The 21,907-nt window shown below is 32.9% G+C and overlaps 2 protein-coding genes across 2 annotated transcripts; one reads left to right on the plus strand and one right to left on the minus strand.

Annotated features, from left to right (window-relative positions):
• LOC109343730 (probable sugar phosphate/phosphate translocator At5g25400) lies at positions 219-1,838 on the minus strand. Its single transcript, XM_019582176.1, has 2 exons — positions 1,747-1,838; positions 219-1,698 (listed from the first exon to the last, which is right to left on the minus strand). The coding sequence occupies exon 2, from the start codon at positions 1,674-1,676 to the stop codon at positions 621-623; it is 1,056 nt and encodes a 351-aa protein (XP_019437721.1). The 5' UTR covers positions 1,677-1,698; positions 1,747-1,838; the 3' UTR covers positions 219-620.
• Positions 20,520-21,907, plus strand: LOC109342444. The gene is made up of 2 exons (XM_019580426.1): positions 20,520-21,473; positions 21,782-21,907. Exons 1-2 carry the CDS (start codon positions 20,520-20,522, stop codon positions 21,905-21,907), a joined length of 1,080 nt encoding a protein of 359 aa, XP_019435971.1.

The following is a 21,907-nucleotide window of genomic DNA, read 5'->3' on the forward strand; positions in this document are numbered from 1 at the left end:
GTCTTGGCTAATCAAACATGGACAAATTCAAGATTTCATCAATCATTACACCTACTCATGGAGGAATTAGTGTGGGGGAAGACTAATTCTCATATCAATAGGTGTAATGGTTTAATCTTGAAATTTGCCATACATGATAGAAGTTGTGTTTAATCTCTGCCTATCACATCATGTATATGAACAATGGTAAATCCCAAATTCACAATACCAGAAGCAAGTAAACACTAAACAGAAATATATTCTGAATAAATAACCATTTAAGTTCTGTAAATTGAGATCCTACAATACCATAAACATTCAAAATATAAATAAAAGAACTTAACAGTCTTTTTTATCATCTTATTTCAGAGTATCCCACCCCAGAGGTAAAATACTCTTACTCTAACAAATAACAGATAACTGAAACAAATGCAAATCTCAGATCTCAGATAATAGTAAGAGCTAGCCACTGTAACCAATAGCAACGTGAAGATCTAGAAAAAACATACCAAATGAGCATTCCAAATTCCATGATTTATTGCTCCTCTTTCTGCTTTTATTTCTAATACTCATCATTTTTTTTCTCCATGGTTCACTCTTTTTTCTATAAAGTAAATTAAAACTACGAAATGAAATCAAAATCAATCCTTATTCTGCAGCTCAATCCTCTTCCCAGTTCCATCCCCTTCTCTTTCCTCAAGCAACCTTCCTGATTCTTCATCACTTTGTGCAATCTTCTTCTGAGCCTCTTTTGCCTTCATTGCTTGCAACTTGGCGTGATTATAATAAGCCACACCCAAAAATGCAAGCCCATAACCAAACAAATTAATGGGTGTCACAGTATCCTTAATCACAGACCATGAAAATGCAATCAATAACCAATCTTTAACAACCCCAGCAACATTCATTGTCAAAGCTGAAGTCTTTCCAACCAAAAGAAACACAGCGAGGTTCAACGCAAAAGCACATAGCGAATTAGTCCCAAAAATCGCGAAATCAAAATGAAAACTTGAACTTTCCTTCAAAACTGGGTACTCAACAATAAGCCACGGCACCGACAAGAAAACAAAACAACAAGGTGCAACATAGTACAAAGAAGTAATAGGATTCAACGAGATCCCTTTAGATGTAAGCAAGATTTGAATCAAAACCAACCTTGTAGCCTCAAACGCAACAGCACCAAGTTGAAGAATCACACCCCATGTATCAAATCGTGCTTCACCATAAGCAGCAACAGCAACACCGAGAGAAATAGACAACATGTTAAACATGGTATCGTTTTTGTAATTCTCTTTTTTCAGCATTACCCCAATGGAGTAAACAGCAACAGGCATAAGAGCTTTCAGCATCTGAATAAACGAGACTGATAAATAGATATACGCTGAGTTAGAGAGCCATAGTGAAAGAGCGTAAAGTGCACCAATGGGTACCACCGATGAAAGGTAAAGTTCACGTGACATTGAAACAGGTTCAACAAGGCGAAAAACACGAACAAGAAGGAATGCAAGGGAAGCACAAAACGACATGTGAATCATTGTAAGAGAGATAGGAAACGACCAGTTATACATCTTTTTGTCGAGGATGTATTTGTTGTAAACGATGACAGTGAAAGAGAGGAAGATCCATATGGATACGTAAGTGTAAGAGAGAATTATCTTCTTCAAAACACCATCGCTAACTGATCCATCTTTACCCATTGTTGTTGGAGAAAGATGAAGATTGAAAAAGATGAAGATGGAGAAAGATGGAGAAAGATGAAGATGAAGAAAGGGTCAGAGTGATGCGGTAAAAACTGAAAGAAAAGAGAGATTGATATAATGTATATAAGTGGGGAACCTTTACTCAATAAATGGCATCAACTATGGATTATAGAATTCTTGATTCACTATGCTTCTTATACTATTTTTTGGTTAATGTCTCTTATTATTGTATCATTAAATAATAAATATTATTCCCTGAGACCATGTAAAATATTTTAATATTCCTTTTTTTATAAGATACGTCTAACATTTTCTATATGATATTTATACTTTTCCTTATTGGTTCCTTTATCTCTATTTTTAAAATTGTTAATTACGGGATAATATTAAATGATATTAAGATTATAATCTTGTAATATTTTTTATAAAGATAGAAAAAGTAATTACTTTTATTGGTACGCACAGTTTAGATAAAACGTTTTATAAATAGGTATATTTTTATTTCTCTTTAGTAGCTCTACTTTCATTCCTATTTAGTTGTTTATTTTGGGGGAAATTGTATTATTCTTTATATGTCTTGTTTATCAGTTTAATGATATATTAATTGATACCACTCTGAAAAAGCTAGAATTCTAATCTTGTGTCAACACTTATGAGCTAAAGACAATTTAACATAGACAATTTCGATAGAGCATAAGCCATCAAAAAAAATGACAATAAACTGCAAAAGTTTCCTCATATAAGATAAAGATTGACCCTCAAATTTAAGGGTTGAAGGGAGATTGATTGCAAAACCCAATCGTCTAACAGGGACGAAGGTCTACCTTAACAATACTCAATTTTTAAGCTTATTTAATGTTTTATTGATTAACTTAAATATTAAAAATATAATCCATAGAGCGGGAATGAGTATATTAGGAATTTTTTATAAGTGTAAGTAAATCAGCAAAGTATTTCTTGGTATCCGAGCTTTTTTATAATAAGACAAGTAAATAGAAATCTAAATAATGTCACTTTTTAATGGCAAAATAGAAACATTCAATGTGTTGAATGTTAATATTTACTTATATTTTAATGCTTATTAAATAAATGGTAATAAGATTTGTTTTTAAAGGATGTTTTGATGAAATCTGGTCAAACTTTGAAGTGAGAAAATAAAATTTCACACGAGGTATTTTATATTCTACATATTTTGTTTAAAAAATATATGATTTTATGTGTCACTTTTTGTAATTAATTAAAAACTACTTAATTACTAAATTTTTAATTTAAATATTTTTTTCAATTAATCATAAACAATAACATATAAAGTAACATATTTGTAGGATAAAATATGTGCTCTCATAATTTATAATGGATAGTCAAAGAACTTCCGACTTTTGTTTATTTTTTATAAATTCATTTTCCACATTCTCATGTATAAATAATTACTCTCTGTAGATCAAATATATTATATATGGACAGTATTTTTTGTGTGGAATGATGTCAAGAAAACAAAAAAGTCACTAACCCCTTACAGATGAAATTTTCATGAAATCCACCAATATTAAATTAAACTCTAACAAAATTCAATTTAATTTAGTCAATCAAAAATTTTGTTATATCATATTATAGATTATCCTTAATAATTCATTTATCTTGGTCATATATTATCCTAAACCAATGACAGAAAAAACAAAAAATAATAAATATTTAATTTTTTAATTAAAATGATATATTTATGTTTATTTAAGATATACTTTAGAACAACCTATTTTTATTCATCAAACACGCCATTAAAATTACTTATTGATCATCTAATATATAACACAAGACTACAAGTATAAGTATTATTCAACTGTGTTATAATAAATATAAGTAGGAATCTGTTTACACCCAAATAAAGTTACATTAATTATACTAAATCTTAGCAATTCATTTTCTTAAATCTAGTGGACCAAATGAGTAAGCAAAATAAATGACGAGAAAGAAAGATAAATCTTAAATAACTTTTAAGTTTAACTTATTTTGTATATATATATATATATGACGAAAGATTCGTTTACATTAATTACACTCAATATCACTCATTCATTTTCTTAAATCTAACAGCAAATGAGTCAGTGCAATAAATGATGAAAGAGAGAAATAAAAATCTTAAATAACTTATTGCACTCAGTCATTTGGTCTGTTTGATTTAAGAAAATAAATAACTGAAATTGAGTGTAATTAGTGTAAAAGAAATGATATAAGTTTCTTTTACACTAATTACACTCAATTTCAGTCATTCATTTTCTTAAATCCAACGAACCAAATAGGTGAGTGAAATAAACGATGAGAAATAAAAATTAAATCTTAAATAACTTTTAAGTTTCACTCATTTAGTCCGTTATATTTAAGAAAATGAATGATTAAGATTTAATGTAACTAATGTAACTTATATATATATATATATATATATATATATATATTAAGAGAAATGCTCTATTTACACCTAAGTTAAGTTACATTAGTTGTATTCAATCTGAGTCACTCATTTTCTTAAATCTAACCGAACAAATGAGTGAGTGAAATAAATGATTAGAGAGAAAAAGAAATTTAAATAATTTTTAAGTTTCACTCATATGGTCTATTGGATCCAAAAAATGAATGAATGAGATTGAGTGTAACTAGTGTAACTTAAATTGAGTGTAAACGAAATCATCCTCTATATATATATCATCACTTATTGATTCACTCATTTGGTCTGTTGGATCTAATAAAATGAATGACTGAGATTGAGTGTAACCCGTGTAAATTAAATTGGATATAAAGAGATTCATACTATATATATATATATATGTAAGAAATCAATATTTAAAAAATCTTTATTAATATATATAATAACTCAACCAGATGGTTTTAAATCCCAAATTTTCAAACAAAGGAAAACAAATAAAAATAAAATTTACTCCTAAGAGTTTATTTGTGAAATAAAGGGGAAGGGAAAAAAATGTCTTTAGAGCTATTGTATTCTATAGATCACAATTCACAAATCATTTATTTATTTATTTCTCCTTATAAATCCAATTCAAGCAATAAGAAAAGCAATTTCCATACTATTAGTGTATGAGATCTTCAAACCTATGTCATCCTCAACTTCACATCTAACAAGACAATCTTTACACATGTTAAATTTTAATATTTTATTTTACAATTAATTCTTTGAATATTAAATAAAATATCTAATAATCTAATAGTTCTATAACCTATTGCAAAATAAATCAAATCTGTAGCCAGTGAAATAAGTTTCTATAGAGTTACCAAACTAACAATCTTGTTTACCTAAGAAATGAAGTAGACAAGTATACGGATCTTAAATTTAATTATTTGATTGCTTTGGGCCATATTCTCCAACAAAAATATAATTAATGTATAGTTCTTTTAACAATTCTAACGATATATATATCTATTAGCCCCATTATTTATTGAGTTTAAAATTTATATATTGATAATGTAAATTTTTTAATACTGTTAATATATTATCTATCATTATTTTATATTATTTTTTTAGAGTAAATGATTGTTATCAAATTAATGATGAATAATTTACTAACATTGTAAAAATTTCATGATTTGATTAACTAAGTAGGGGGAGGAGTTAAATAATTGTATTGGATGGTATTTAAGGTGTACGTGGACGGATAAAGATCACATGTTTCTAATCATGTCTTATTTTTTGTCTTAAGCTTATCATATTTTGTCACATGAATAAATGAAAATTTTTAAAAACAAAAATAACAAAAAGTTATATTTTGATTGGTTTGGAACATAAAATGAGGAACTATTTAAAACAAGTGATCCAGTGCTTACGTGGACATTCAAAATCAATGCTTAGAAGGGTCAAGTCGTCCATGTCATAAGTAAGAGTAGCAAATGAATGATCCGAATTTATATATTATGTATGAAAAATTATCTATCAATTCATATAATCTATATAGATTATATGTTAAATTATTCAATCTATTAGTAACTAAATGTAATGGATTAATTTCAATTCATCCAACTGATTTATAAATCTATTTTAATAAATTGGATTAATGAATATTTATTTCATTTGATTTTTTAATTAAAACTAAAAATAATGTTGAAGAAAATATTTCATTTCAACAAAGCATTTTTAAAATAACTTTTTTAAAAAAAAAAGTACTTCCAAAAATTATTTTGTAAGTTCAACTTTTTCTTTAGAAAAAAACATTTAAATATCTTTTTTAATGTTTTTTATTTTTTTTAAAAGTACCTTTAGAACATTTAAAAAATTATATATTTTACAATATTTTTTAAACATGTTGTGTTTAAGTTTCTATGTGTAATTTTTCTAAATATTTATATATGATATTTATTTAAGAACAAACTTTTAATATTAATGATATTCACCTGTCCTATAATTGATTTAAATTTAATAAAAAGTTAAAATGAAAGTGAGTTGAGTAATGAAGGAAATGAAAAGTAAAGAATAAGGTTGTGAATGACTGTTTTTTTGGATGGATTGAATATCCATCCAAATACATATATCAATGAATATAATAGATGAATCCAAATCAATTCATTGCTTAAATTACCTATTGGATCAATATTCATTCAAATCCATTAGGTTTTGATGAATGTATTTTAATTTTTTGGATTTAGGTGAATTATTGATCGTGAATAATTTTGTCATTTCTAATGGTATCTTTCTTAATTTTCGTTAGAGTAAATTACACTGCATAGGAGATGAGTGTAATCCTTTAAACAAAAATGAGTGATAATGTAATGGAAATAAATCCTAATATAATGAGATAAATTATCTTATATTGCTAGTAAAATCATGACATATGTCATGTTTCATCATTTTCTATACAAATATTTTCAAAACTAAACAAAATAGTACACATGTCATATTTTTACTGGTTAGGGAAGATAAATTATCTTCTAGTATGAGGAGATACATTATTCTCTAATGTAATTAAGTTAAACAAACTATTACGGAAACAAGTCCAAATAGTATAAGACTCAATGTCTCTTACTTTTTTGGTTCGTTACAAAATGCATAATAATTCTAAAGAGATATTGTTAAATTACTCTTATATTATTTTGTAATGAATAAAAAATAATTAAGAGAAATTAACTTTTTTAGGATTTGAACTTATTTCCATAATATATCATATTTTGTTTAATTTAATTATATTATCTCTCCTCCCTATGTGATAACTGTAATGAATATATATCAATTATCAATGATTTATGAATATGCAAAGAAGGTGAATTATATAATTTCACTAAAGTTTGATGGTGTGAATATAATTTACTAAATTTGTTATTAATTGCATCGTTTACTTCAAACACTTATGGAATTTGTCCGAGGCTCTACTTGAATTTTCAGAGCCTAATAATTTTGAGCCATGTATTCCATTTTCTTTGCTAAACTTCATATGCGTCCATTGACAACGTGTTGTGTTTGTTTTTTTGTGCCGCAATATTTTGTCCCAAGTGTTAGGTGAAGATGGTTCATAGTTTATTAGAGTGGAGCTTCCACAAAAGGCCATTCTTTTTCAATTGAGATTTAAGACCATGCCCTACTTTTGACTTTCACACCGTACATAGCATGGGATCCCATAAAAGTGTATACTCAAACTATTTATGATTGGTCAAGAAAGTATTTAATATTTAATTTTGTAACTTAAATACATTTTTCAACAATTACAAGTTCTGTCACATGGAGTGACATACTTTGTGATACAGCAGATGTGTTCCTACATGTCATATGCACATAATTTTGGGTAATTTACACAATTGGGTAGTTTTACTAGTGCATATTAGACACGACTCTTCTTGAAGGGAAATTAATAAAAAATGAGTAAATACTATACATAATATTTTAAAAAGTTACATAAAAAATTTAATAAAAAAAGTCACCTAATTGGGTAAATTTTCCACATAATTTGTTGCGTCCACTTGCCTTTTAAATTTTGCATATTCCATTTATAAAAAGCAATTCTTCATACGCATGCATAAATTGTAGGCGGGGAAATAATTTTTTTTTTATAACATGAACTATTCGTAACATATATTTTTCAGGTTTAGAAGTTATTCAGCAATAATCAGCACAATTATGAGTACCATGATAGACAAAAGAAAATTGGTGAGACTTATACCTTCAAACTTTTTACCACTTTATTTCTTAAATATTTCACCTAATCATATGATCACCTCATAACCCTCTAATATATTCAATTATGTACCTATAATGAAAACAAAAATAAAAAACTACCAGATAATTTCAAAAGATAGACATGACAATTTTACGGGGAAAAGTTTCCACCCAAAAAAATATTCAAAACAAATAACTCAACTAACTTATTTTGATTCATTTATTATGCCAATATTCTTCTATAAACTCAAATCAAATTGACCCAGTTCACTCCAGAATAAGGAGTATTACACTATTACTATATTTGAAGAGATTAGCATGAATATAACAAATTAAAATTGGGTTTTTATACTTCATAGTTTTATATATAATATTATTTTGACAACCAATATAGAACAACTTTTAGCTGTCTTTTTTATTTTTGGATGAGACTATGGAAATTAGATTAAAAATGAGATCTAAGTAAGATATATATAGTTTGATTTATTGTAAGAGAATATCAAAATCTAGTTATACATATAAAATTACATATAATATGTGTTATTTTCTGATGAATAATTAGAAGAATTCTCTAAAGTGTTGTTTGGAAATCACATCATGAATTGAGTCAATTTGGTTAGGTATACAATAATTGCCTAACTTGGAAGCTGTCACCATTCACTTCACTAGTGGAACACGTTCTACCAAAAAAGACAGTGAAAGATGCAAATTCCGTAGACCAAGAGAACATTACTTATTCCAGTTTGCGAATGAAAATGAACAAGCCACATCCCTTCCACCCGTTCCGTCCAATATATGAGAGGAAAGTACATAAAAAAATAAAAGAAAAAATAATATTATGTGACATTTTTACGTTTTAGAGGAGGGTGAGACTCATAAAGATAATAAATAGATATTGTTGGAGGCTCCTATTTTGTTTATAAGAAAAAAGAGGCTCCTATTTTTATATATATGACAAAGAAATCCATCAATCAATACATATAATATACTAAATGAGGGTAGTAGTAGCTGCTATCTATATACATTTTATAATGGATGACACGATTGAAATTTTCCTATTTAATCAATTGTTCACTGTACGTATCTTGCTTTGCCTTTGTTTGATAAAATATTGGTTATGGATCTAACTGTAATTTTGTAAATGCAAGGATCAGGAACAAGGATTGACATGTCCCAAAAATTAATGTCTCTATTGTTCTAAGCCAATCATATTTCACAAAGTAATAAAAAAATAAATTTTTTTTTAATTAATTGACACTTTTTGATTGATTGAAACATAATAGGACAACAAATGTTGGTAAATGTATCTCCATTATAATCCTTATTTTTAGGGCCAGTAATGAATCGAACAAACTCGATATTCATTCGAAACTCGATTTGTTATTTAGTTCGATAAACTTGGTTCATGAACCAAATGAGTTGAGGTTGAGCTGAAAATTGACTTCGTTAAATAAACGAGCAGAACTTGAGTTGGATATAGTTCGATTCTTTAGGTTTCTGAGCTGACTCAATAGATTTATATATATAAACTAATTTTTATGCTCATACATTATTTTTTATATTTATTATCATTATATATATATAAACAATATTATTTTTATATATATAAAACTTTTGAAGTATTTTTCAAAATTTAATTAAGTATTTGAGTTGTCCAAATGAACCATTCAAACTGAACCGAACAATTCGTGAACTTTAACGAACCGAACTCGAGCTAAAAAATAACTCATATTGAACTTTAGTCGAGTTTTGAGCTAAGCCAATCCATATTAAGCTGAACCGAGCTGAGCTCTGGTTCAAATTGGTTCGGCTCGTTTTTAGCCTACTTATTTTAGACTTAAAATTATTTTGTTGTGGCTTTGGTGTGAGACTTAAAAACCCATAACCCACAATAGGTGAGCCCATACAAGAAGTTCACCTTTGCTGCAACTTTTAGGGCTGAAAGAAATAAAGGTTAACGTGTTGGGCCTACCTCAGTACTTGGATTAGCAATCCATCCATTATTGTATTATATTTCATTAACCTGTTTTAATGGATTTGATGAATTATATCAATCCATTTGATTTTTAAATATTTTATGTAAATATTGAATAACCATTTCACTTTTCAAAATTGCTTTTAGAAAAATTAATTTTTCAAAATCATTTTTTTAGAATTGTTTATTTTTACCACAAGGCTACACTTACGACAAGAGAATAAAGTAATGATAATACAATAATACTTTTTAGAGTAAATACTCATTCTAATTCTTCATATTTTTCGAATTTACTAGTTTAGTCATTCAAAAAAGAAAAGACCTAAAATGGTTCCTAAAAGTTTCAAATGTGGGTCAATAGTCCTTTTTGGGGTCAAATTAGTCTCTACCAAGTGTTGTAAAACATGTTGAAAATGACTAATTTGATTCATATTTAAAATTTTTGCGATCATTTTAATTATTTTCGTTTTTGAATGACTAAACTAGTAAAGTCAAAAAATGTAAGAGACTAAAATGAGTATTTACTCTACTTTTTATTCTTCCTTTAACATTTTAATTAACAATGATAAATGCAAAAAAAAATATAATTATAAAATTATACTAAAATAATTTAAGTACTTCCACATGTTTGTCTCTAGAAAAACCTGAAATTGAGGAACATAAAAGTAAGCACGTGAAGGGTTTTAAAGGACACTAAAAAATCTCTCAAGCCCTTCCATCTCTTTTACTCAACTCCCATATAAGGAAGACTCTTTCCAAAGTCATTCATTCTCTTCTTTCATCATCCAAAGCAAGACTCCCAAACAAAGCCTAAAGATTTTAGTTTCTCCTCATTGCATACTTTAGTTGTGCCGAACCTCTTTTTCCAATCATTTTTAATGGAATAATTTTTTATTTCTCGAATGGATTAGATATACGTCCAAATAAATATACACATGAATATCAATTTAATATAATTGATGATTTATCTATTATTAAAATTATTCATAGGATTATATCTCTAATCAATGAATAATAGAAATTTTGAGTAGGTTACACAAAATTTTCTCATACCTACTTTTCACCTAACAACATCCTCCCCACACTATATAATAGGAGAAACTATTAGTTATGCTTGAATAATCTAAATATAAAATATCAAGTTTAATTTAATCAATGAATTGCTAACCATTACATAAGTGAAATGGACAAGAATGAAAGATAATGCAATATTAATGATATGTACGCCTATAATCAGTTAATCACCCTATAATACATGACAATCATCTATTATTTCAACTAAATCCTTCAAATTTGAAATGTTAGGGTGTGAAAATAGATGTACTAGCACACATTTCCTTCCCACATTAGCTAACAACAAGAAATTCGACTGCCTGTCTTGACATGTTATAGGCCATATGTGTAAAAGAATGATAGTTATTATTTATTATAAGAAAATAAATGAAATTATACGTAGAAATTTAAAGGAAAATGAGAATTTAAAGTAAATCACGCGTATTTCTTATTTATAAAATGAACTTAATTATCTAAAATAATTTATACTAATATTTCATAGAAATTCATATTAAAATTTTGAGAGTATGTGATATATTTTATTTTCTTATTTATTTGTTATTGTTAACTTGAGTCCAACACTTTTTGTTGCATGTATCTTGATTCTTGAATAATCTCATAGTACAACCTCTCAAATTAATTCTACATCAATTATTATTATATAATTTAATAATAAATAAAATATTGACAAATCCATAAGTAATATGAGTAAACATGTTATGTAAGAATGAAATTTTTTATATAAGAATAAAAATTACTCATATAAATAAAAATATTGGTCACTATTAACTATGGACCATGTGCAATGCACTTAAACACCAACACACCCTGAACATGTGAAGTGATAGGAGCCCGACTCCTATGAAGGCTGATTATAATTTACAAAGGCCCATAATAATAACTAAACAAATGCCTAAGTGTTTTCTAACTTTGTGTCTGAACATTAAATAGTTTCAATCGAGTCTTTAATTTCAGAATGAGCCTATGTTGTCAGCCAATTCAATAGTGTAACCCTAAAATGCTCTAGCTTTTGTATTTAAATTTATGCCGGCTCATGCTTAGAGGCTATGAATGAAGATATTTTCTAATATAATTTTCTATTTCTTCCATTAATATTCTGCACTTTTATTAAATACTTAGTGAGATCCTAACAATTTGGTGCTTTCATTCCTGATATCATGCCTCCTAAACATCAAACAAAGATGTTGATGAAAATATCTTACAACTCTTTGCTGAAAAACTCAATGAAAACTAGGAGCAGCAAGACTCCAGGCATGAATCCATTGCTGAAGCTCTTCGTTCTATTATTGAAAAATTGGCAGATATGAACATTTTGCCTCCCCAACCCCCTGACCCGCCTCACTTAACCCTAAACCAACCAGGATCTTCAAATGTATCAAACCCTAACCCTAACATTCCATTACCCAAAAATTTAACCCCAAATCAATCTAACCCAAACCCAAACATTGGAAATCTACTACCTCAACTACATTTCCCTAACTAACTCCCAAATTATGCACATTCTCTTGTTTCTCCTTTTTTTACCCCAACCCACCCCTACCTCAGACCACAGTTTCCACAAATGCCCCTCTCACCCTCCCAACCTAGACCCCCAAAGCTACAACTAATTCCATTTGACAGATCTAAACCATTGGACTGGTTGTTCCAAGATGAACAGTTTTTCCAGCTATACCTTGTTCTCAACAGATCATCGTTTGCATATTATTTCCTTTTACATGAAGGGAGAAGCCCTAAGCTGCTTCAAGTGGGCTTTTCACAATGCCAATTTTATTGGCTGGGACAGTTTTACCCGGTGTTTAGAATCTAGATTTGGTCCCTCTTGCTACGAAAACCACTAGGCATAACTATTTAAACTCCGACAAACGACCTCAATATCTGAATACCAAAAACAGTTCGAAAAACTATGCAATCGTATTTGGGGACTCTCTCCTGAAGTCATCCTAAATTGTTTCTTATATGGCTTTATACTTGAGATAAGGCGTGAATTGACTATATTATGCTTATCTCATATTGCTGATGCATTAGGTTTAACAAAATTGGTGGAATCTAATATCAAAGACTCTAAACCCAAATTTACACAACCTAACCGATATACAACCCTCCCAACCTATAATCCCCAACCACAATACCCACAGCCTACACCCAACCCCGCACCTCCACCTACCCAGTCTGCCCTACTCATACATCGTCTCACTATTACTAAAATGCAAGAACGACATGCACAAGGACTATGTTACAACTGTGAAGAAAAGTACCACCCGAGTCATAAATGCCAACCAAAGAGGTTCATGCTAATGTTAATAAATGATTTGGACGAAATAGAAGAACCACTGTTGTCTACCATGGAAATTGTGGAGGAAGACATTGAGCCTACCCCAGAGGAACTTATTCATTTTCAACTATCAGAACAAGCTCTAGAATGCCAACCATCACCTAAGACACTGCGATTCCAAGGATCCATCGCTAGTCATTCTGTTACGGTTTTGGTAGACACGAGAAGTTCCCATAATGTCATTTAACCGCGATTGGCGCACTATTTATAGTTGGACATTGATCCTACTCCGAAGTTTCCGATAATGGTCGGGAATGATGCATATATTTATTGTACAGGGTTGTGTCCTAACACACCTATACAACTCAAAAATCAATTGTTCTATATTCCCTTTTACTTACTGTATATTAAAGGGGTTAATGTGGTGCTATGAATTGAATGGTTACGAACACTAGGCCCAGTCACCTCTGATTTTGCCATCCCATCCATGTCTTTTAAGGTTGGGGAAAATATCATCACCCTCCAATGTGAGCCCACTACACCCATTTCTCCTTCTACATTCCATTAACTATCTCGCCTCTTCCACACAGATTCCATTGCCTCATTCCATACCATCATATTCCTTCCCTTACTAAACAACCCAACACATACCACCGAAATTAACTCACCTATCAACCCTCACATTCAAACTCTCCTCACGAGATTTGTAAATATTTTCTCCATACCCCAGGGCCTACCTCCTTCATGGCCCCACAAATTCCACTACTACCTAACTATGCCCCTGTTTCAATTCGACCTTATTGATACCCCATTCTCAGAAAGAAATCATGACCATTATGATTCAGGATATGCTAAAAGAAGGGATTATCACACCTAGCACTAGCCCATTTTCCTCACCGGTTCTGCTAGTTAAAAAGAAAGATGGCACATGGAGATTTTGCATTGATTATCGGGCACTGAAAGCAAGCACTATTCGTGATCGCTTCCCGATCCCCACCATCGATGAATTGTTGGATGAGCTCGGCGCAACAACCATTTTCTCTAAGATCGATTTGCGATCTGGTTATCACCAAATAAGGGTGAACACAAGTGATACAGTTAAAACTGTGTTTCAGACATTCGATGGACACTACGAGTTTTTGGTTATGTCGTTTGGGCTAACAAACGCCCCCTCCACATTTCAAGCAACAATGAATGACCTTTTGAGGGCCCATTTGTGGAGGTTTGTTCTAGTTTTCTTTGATGATATCCTCATTTATAGTTCAAACTTAATTGATTATCTACTACATCTGAGAATTATATTGGACCTACTTGTTATTAACCACTTTTATCCTAAGTTTTCCAAATGCTTGTTTGGTGTTGATACAGTTAGTTATTTAGGTCACATTATTTCAGTCGGGGTGGTAAGACCGGACCCTGACAAAATCCATGCAATGCAGGAATCGCCCCAGCCTCGTTCTCACACGACTCTCATGGGTTTTTTGGGCCTCACTGGTTTCTATAGAAAGTTTGTAAAGAACTACGCCACACTCGCCGCTCCTCTCACCGACCTGCTTAAATTATAGAACTTTACATGGACAAATGAGACACATATCACCTTTAAAAAAAATGCTATGTCTACAACTCCAATGCTCCATCTTCCGGATTTTCCCCTGTCATTCAATGTAGAGACTGACGCCTCAACTGTTGCAATCGGTACGATTTTGTCCAAAAGATGACCCCACGCATGCAGCATTCTTCAGCCTATGTCCAAAAGATGTTCACAGTGACAGAATCTATAATAAAATAGCGTCAGTACCTTATTGGCAGAAAATTCAACATTTACACATATCAACAAAGTCTCAAACATCTGATGGCTCAGAGTTTCCACACACCAAAATAGCATAAATGTGCTACAAAATTAATCAAATTTACTTTCGACATTAAATATAGACCGGGTACCTCTAATTGGGTGGCAGATGCTATGTCTCGGTGTCACTCCGATGAATCTGGTCAATGTTTCTCTATGACTTCATCTACCCTTCTACCGTTGGATCAGTTATGTTCTTTTTATCATACACCAGATGGTCAGACAGTTATACAACAAAACACATCAGATCAATTCCATTTTTCACATGGATATTTGTTCTGTAAACAAAAATTGTTCATACGTGAAGGTGATGATCTCCGTCTCACTTTGATGAAAGAATTCCATGAATCTCCAACAACATGACACTCTGGCTGGAGACCAACCTTGGCTAGACTTACAACCTCATGCTCTTGACCTGGGGTGACCAAGGACATTAAGAAACTGGTCCGTGAATGTGCCATCTGCCAAGCCAACAAGTCCATGCCATAGAAACAACATGGGTTATTACAACCACTAAAAATCCCAGACATGGTGTGGGAAGATATATCCATGGATTTTATAACCTATTTACCTCCTTCACAATGACATACAATAATATGGGTTATTGTGGACCGACTCACTAAGTACTGTCATTTTATTGCCCTACCGACCCGATATTCGGTAGAAACACTGTAACGTCGTTTCCTCAATGACATCTGCAAACTCCACGACATATCATGGAGTATCGTGTCGGGCAGAGACTCGATGTTTCTTAGTGGATTCTGGAAAGAGCTTTTTAAGCTCTTAGGGACATCTTTGCGCTATAGCGCAACCTATCATCCCCAATCCAACGGTCAAACAGAAGTTGTAAATAAGGGATTACAAACTTACCTGCGTTGCTTCACTGGAGCCACCCGAGTCATTGGTTTCCTCATCTCCCTATAGCTGAATATTGGTATAACATCAATCTTCATTCATCACTTCAAGTTACTCCTTTTGAAGCCCTTTATGGTCGTGAACCACCATCTCTTCGTGACTATCTTTCAGGAACTTCTTCTCACCCACAGATTCGTGAGATCCTCCAATCCATAGCAAATATGTTAGTCCCATTAAAATAGAACCTTACACATGCTGAACAACGCATGAAGGCACAAACGAATTTGGGAAGGAAAGATGTTACCTTTGCAGAATGTGACTGGGTTGTGCTTCGGCTCCAACCTTACCGCCAGCAAACTCTGGCCCGATGACGCTCCAACAAACTCTCCCGGCGTTTTTATGGGCCATTCCAAGTGCATCACCATATCAGTGTAGTGGTTATGAACTCTCACTCCCACCTTCGGCTTACATCCATCCTGTTTTTCATGTGTCCTTACTCAGACAATTTTATGGAGACCCGCTGACTCAACACATCGAGCTACCGTCGGAAGAGGCTCTGCCAAACGCACTACCAGAACAGAAACATGACCCTCCAACTGTTGGTTTACCTCCACCTTTGGCAGCCCTAACTCATCACCGTAAAATCCTTCTCCATGAAACACCAAACAGTGGCCCTGAAGATGTTAACATGAGAAATATGAAGGAAGATGCATTATCAAAAAAGGGAAAGGAGATGGTTACGGGTTCAAGGAACTTACAACTGAAATTCCATAGTTTGGTTGGTGGCCAGAGCATACACCGTGTAGAAGAGCCCATCTTGCTTGATGAAAGCCCTTCGAAGGATTCTGGTTTGATGCAGGAGGTGCACCATGTGGGGGTGAAGAACATCTATTTGGGAGAAAAGCAATTAAGAGAAAAAGGGGTGGTTGAATGTTTGAATGAAAAAGTATTTAATTATGAGGATATAGGACAAAGCAAAGCAATTAAGTCCCTTGTGGAATTTTCTCCTCATGCAGTCCGCCTAGTTAATGCAGAACCGTTGGATGAGGGAGTTTCATCTCCTCCCTTAGATCATCTACACACTTCTTAATCTTCATTAAAGTGTCCTATGTCCCGAGGTGTACTAAAGGGACATGCCCACATTTTTCCACTAGACAAATCTAGACGATCCATTCAATTGTCCACTATGACGCTAAAAGTAATCCAACCATCAATGAAAGACAACTGTATCCCACCTCTAAGTGACCGTTCTAATGCTTCCCAACCCACCAAATGTTCTACATACCTCGAGGACAAGGTGCCTCTTCAAGAGGGGGTATAAGAGCCCAACTCCTATGAAGGTTGATTATAATTTACAAAGGCCCATAAGAACTAAACAAAGACCTAAGTGGTTTTCTAACTTGTGTCTGAACATTAAATAGTTTCAATTGAGTCTTTAATTTCAGAATGGGCCTATGTTGTCAGCCCAAATTTAATAGTGTAACCCTAAAATGCTATAACTTATGTATTTAAATCTATGTCTGCTTGTTAAGTGCCAAAATGTTAATGAAATGTATATGATTTGTGGGGCACTTAGTATGCATTTATGTTATAATTGTGTACAGTTCCTGATAACTTAGTTAATCTTGCTCTCTTTAGGAATTTATTGTGTTTTTGTTGTTTCAGGTTAATAAATAAAGAAAAAAAGGAGAAAAATCACCAAAATACATTATGCCATTCGCTCAAACGAAGTATCCTCGCCCAAACGAGGGATACTCGCCCAAACGAGGGATACTCGCCCAAGCGAGGAACTGGGAGACAAATCACCATTGCTTCTGTTTGATCCTCGCTCAAGCGAAAGATCCTCGCCCAAGCGAGGTGCTCAGGTCTGGGAGTCTCTTGGCTCCTCACCCAAGCGAGAATCTTTAGCTTTGGCGAGAGCATGGAAGTTGGAATTAGAAGTAGCGGGTTCAGAATTCAGAAGGGGAAGATTCATTCATTCTAAAGAAAAACTCTACACAAAACTCAGGGAGAAACACTGGGAAGGATGATTGAAGTCGTGGGAACGATTTTATATCTACTTTCTTGTATAATTTCATGAGTGGACACTGTATAGCGAGATGAGGGATTGATACTTACCTGTTGGGATTCGAAATGTAATCTTCTAACCTTTTGTACTTATGGATTCAATTTTAATGCATATGTTATTTGATTTTGGGAAGTTTATCCCGTTTTATTACTTTATTTTAATTAGCTACTAAAATCTTGTTTACAAGTTCAAGTTTAATTGGGAAGTTAAATTTGATATCGGATCGGGATTATCTTCCTTCGTGTATCATTGTCTCAGGAATGGATAATGATGCATGAATTGCTTTTACATTCACTTAATGCTAGATAATTGGTCAAATATTTAAGGAATTGGTATTTGAGCAATTATCTAAGGATTTTATATTTAAGGAATGGTATAAATGATTTATAGAAAAATTTGCATCAAAATTAGTAACTTCATAAGTGCTTAGAATTGAATCTGGATGTCAAATGGGAAAGAATGATGAGTTTCAATCCCAACTCTTTTAACTTAGTGAAATCTTTTATTACAACTCAGTAATTTACAAAACAAAACCAAACGCACTTATTTGATTTAGTTGCTCAATTTACTCGTATTAGAATTAGTGTGAATACACTCTGCTCCCAGAGGACGATATCCCGGTACTTTACTGGATTTTATTACTTGTACGATACGGTGCGCTTGCCGTTACAAATTATCTTAACAAGTTTTTGGCGCCACTGTCGGGGAGCAATGTGCGATTTATATTAGTTTCTGAAGATAGTTCATTGAGTAGTTGTAATTAATTTTTTTTGTAAGTATTTTTCGTTTTTATCACACTTTGTGCTAACCCTTGATGTAGTCTTCTCATTTATGCTCTTGAGAGGAAAAGTTACTAAAGATCAATTGCATTTTAATCCTGAGATTGAGCGATCAGCCAAGAGCAACAGGAAGAAAGCAAAAGACAAGAAGAAGCAGGGTAATCAGGAGGCACAGTCTAGTTCTCAACGGACAACAATCTCAGAACCTCAATCTAAAAAAATGGAGAATGCGAATGCTGCAAATGGAAATAATGAGAGACCTAATCCTCCAAGAAGAACATTAGGTGATTATGCAATGTACCAAGGCCCGAGGCATTACTCAAGCATTGTTATTCCACACACAGAGATAACATTAGAAATTAAGCCAGCATATCTGAATCTGGTTAGTGCACACAAATTCTCTAGGAAGGATTATGAAGATCCTTATGCGCATCTAGAAAACTTTTATGAATTGGTGGCAACAATGAGTTATAATGATGTTGAAAGGGAAGCTGCATACATGATGTTGTTCCCATTCTCTCTGTTAGGAGAAGCTAGGGAGTGGCTAAAATCCCATTCAACTCAGAGCTTGACTAGTTGGAGTGACTTGGAGTTAAAGTTTTTGACAAGGTTCTTTCCACCAACTCGGTATGTGCATGCGATATTTGAGATATCAACTTTCAGGTAAGATGCAGATGAATCATTTTATGAAGCTTGGGAGCGTTTTCAGATGCTGTTGAGAAACTGCCCCAACCATGGTTTTGAAGATATAGATCAGCTTAACATATTCTGCAATGGATTGAAGCCTGAGACCAAGACGATTTTAGATGCCGCAGCAGGTGGAACAATGATGATTGTGGATGTTGAACAAGCTACAAGGATCATAATTGCCTTATCTTCAACAGATAGGCAAATACAACACAATCGGAGGTCAGTACAAAAAAGAGGAGTGCTTGATTTGAATACATCAGATGCTATCTTAGCACAAAACAAGATTCTGACTCAACCAATTGAAGCACTTACAAAGAAAATGTCCAAGTTGTCGCAACAACTAAATGTTGTGCAACCCTCCCCGAGTCAACAACAAGTGATGAGGTGTGATTTTTGTGGAGGTGATCATTTAACTGGTCACTGTTCTATGCCAAGTTCTAATCAGGCGGAAGAAGTGCAGTATGTCAACAACCAACCTAGACAAGGAAATTTCTCCAACATGCCTTCATATAATAATCAATTTTCACAGGGTTGGAGGGGAAATCAGAATCAGAATTATGGTTGGAGACCAGAAGCAGGGCCATCAAATAGACAAGCATCATTTCAACAACCATTCCAACATGATCAACATCCATCAATGCATGAAAGACTAACAAAGTTGGAGGATACTTTGGAAAAATTCATGCAAGTGTCAATCACAAACCAGAAAAATACTGAAGCTTCTATTAGGAATCTGGAAACGCAGGTGGGTCAGTTGGCAAAACATATGGCAGAGCAGCATTCAGATCACCAACATTTTTCAGCCAACACTCAGACTAATCCCAAGGAGCATTGCGAAGCTATTACTACTAGGAGTGGGAAGGTGATAGGTAAAGATGTTGGTGAGAATGTGACGGTGGAAGAAGAGGTGCTGAAAGAAAAAGAGATTGAGGGAGAAAAACATGAGTCTGGAGAAACACAAGATGATGAAAATGCAAATAGTAAGGACATGAATAAACAAAAAGAAGAAGAGTGATCTGCCACAATTGAAGAATCTTCCTTATCCAAAAAATCCTTCCAAGAAAGACAAGGAGAGACACTATACAAGGTTCATGGACATATTCAAGAACCTTAAAATCAATATACCTTTCATGGAGGCCATGGAACAAATGCCTACTTATGCCAAGTTCATGAAGGATTTGTTGACAAGGAAGAGGAAGTTTTCTGAGGAGACAGTGACACTTGAAGCTGGTTGTAGTGCTATAATTCAAAAGTCTTTACCTGAAAAGACTAAGGATCCGGGAAGCTTCACAATACCAGTCACTATTGGAGAGTTATCTGTCAGGAAAGCACTACTGGATTTGGGTGCTAGTATTAATCTCATGCCTTTGTCTATGCTAAAGAGAATTGGAGATTTAGAGATCAAACCCATGAGGATGACTCTGCAACTTGCAGATAGGTCAATGAAATTTCTGTATGGGATTGCAGAAGATGTCCTTGCTAAGGTAGACAAATTGGTATTTCTAGTTGTCTTCGTGATAATGGATATTGAAGAGGATGCAGAAGTTCCTCGGATATTGGGCAGACCTTTCATGAAGACTGCTAGGGTGAATATTGATGTTGATGAGGGCAAGCTAAAAGTCAGGGGACAAGACGATGAAGTGAACATCAATGTGTTTGAAGCCATACATCCTCTGAAGGACAAGCAACATTGTTTCAGAGTAGATGTCGGTGAAGAACTATACATGAATGACACATATCTATACAAAAATAGTCTTTTAGAGAAAGCTTTGATGGTTGCACTTGAAGGCATAAATGCAGAAGATGATAATAGTATGGAGAGTTGTGTAGCAGAGCTAGGTGTATACCGAGAGGTTTCATCTCAGCAGGTCCAAATTGAGGAGGTATCCAAAACTCAGGAAATTGAAACTCAGAAGTTGGACCTGAAAATGCTACCTTCACATTTGAAGTATGCATGTATTGAAGATGAAGGTAATAAATCGATTGTGATTACCAACTATTTATCACTCGGGGAAGAACAAGGATTGATTGAAGTCCTGAAAACAAATGATAGAGCGATAAAATTGCAAGATCCACCATCTCAAGTAAGCTGGATAATTAATGGACAAATGGTCAAACCATACTTGGGTGGTGACGTCGAGTGGCTCACCACAATCATCTACCTCGAAAACACATAAAGAAACAGGCGTCGAGCTAATGACGTTAAACAAGCGCTACCTGGAAGGCAATCCGACTTTTACTGTTTTCATATTATTTTATTTTTGTTACCAATGTTGTTTTGTTGTATATAAATCATTGCATAAAAGTCTTGTACGCACTCCACTTTTCCATCATGAGTTAACAATTGTCTTATGTAGTATATCAGATTCAATATCCAGACAACCAATTCTAGATGAGCCCTGAAGATTTCACTGTCCAGTATCCCTGGCTTGGGGTCAGGCCTACTTTTCTAGGGGAGGCAGGAGATGGACCATCTGGTTCTGATGCAGATGATGAAGAAGAAGAAGTGACGTGGTGA

Source organism: Lupinus angustifolius, chromosome LG03 (genome assembly GCF_001865875.1).
Source record: "Lupinus angustifolius cultivar Tanjil chromosome LG03, LupAngTanjil_v1.0, whole genome shotgun sequence".
Taxonomy (NCBI): domain Eukaryota; kingdom Viridiplantae; phylum Streptophyta; class Magnoliopsida; order Fabales; family Fabaceae; genus Lupinus; species Lupinus angustifolius.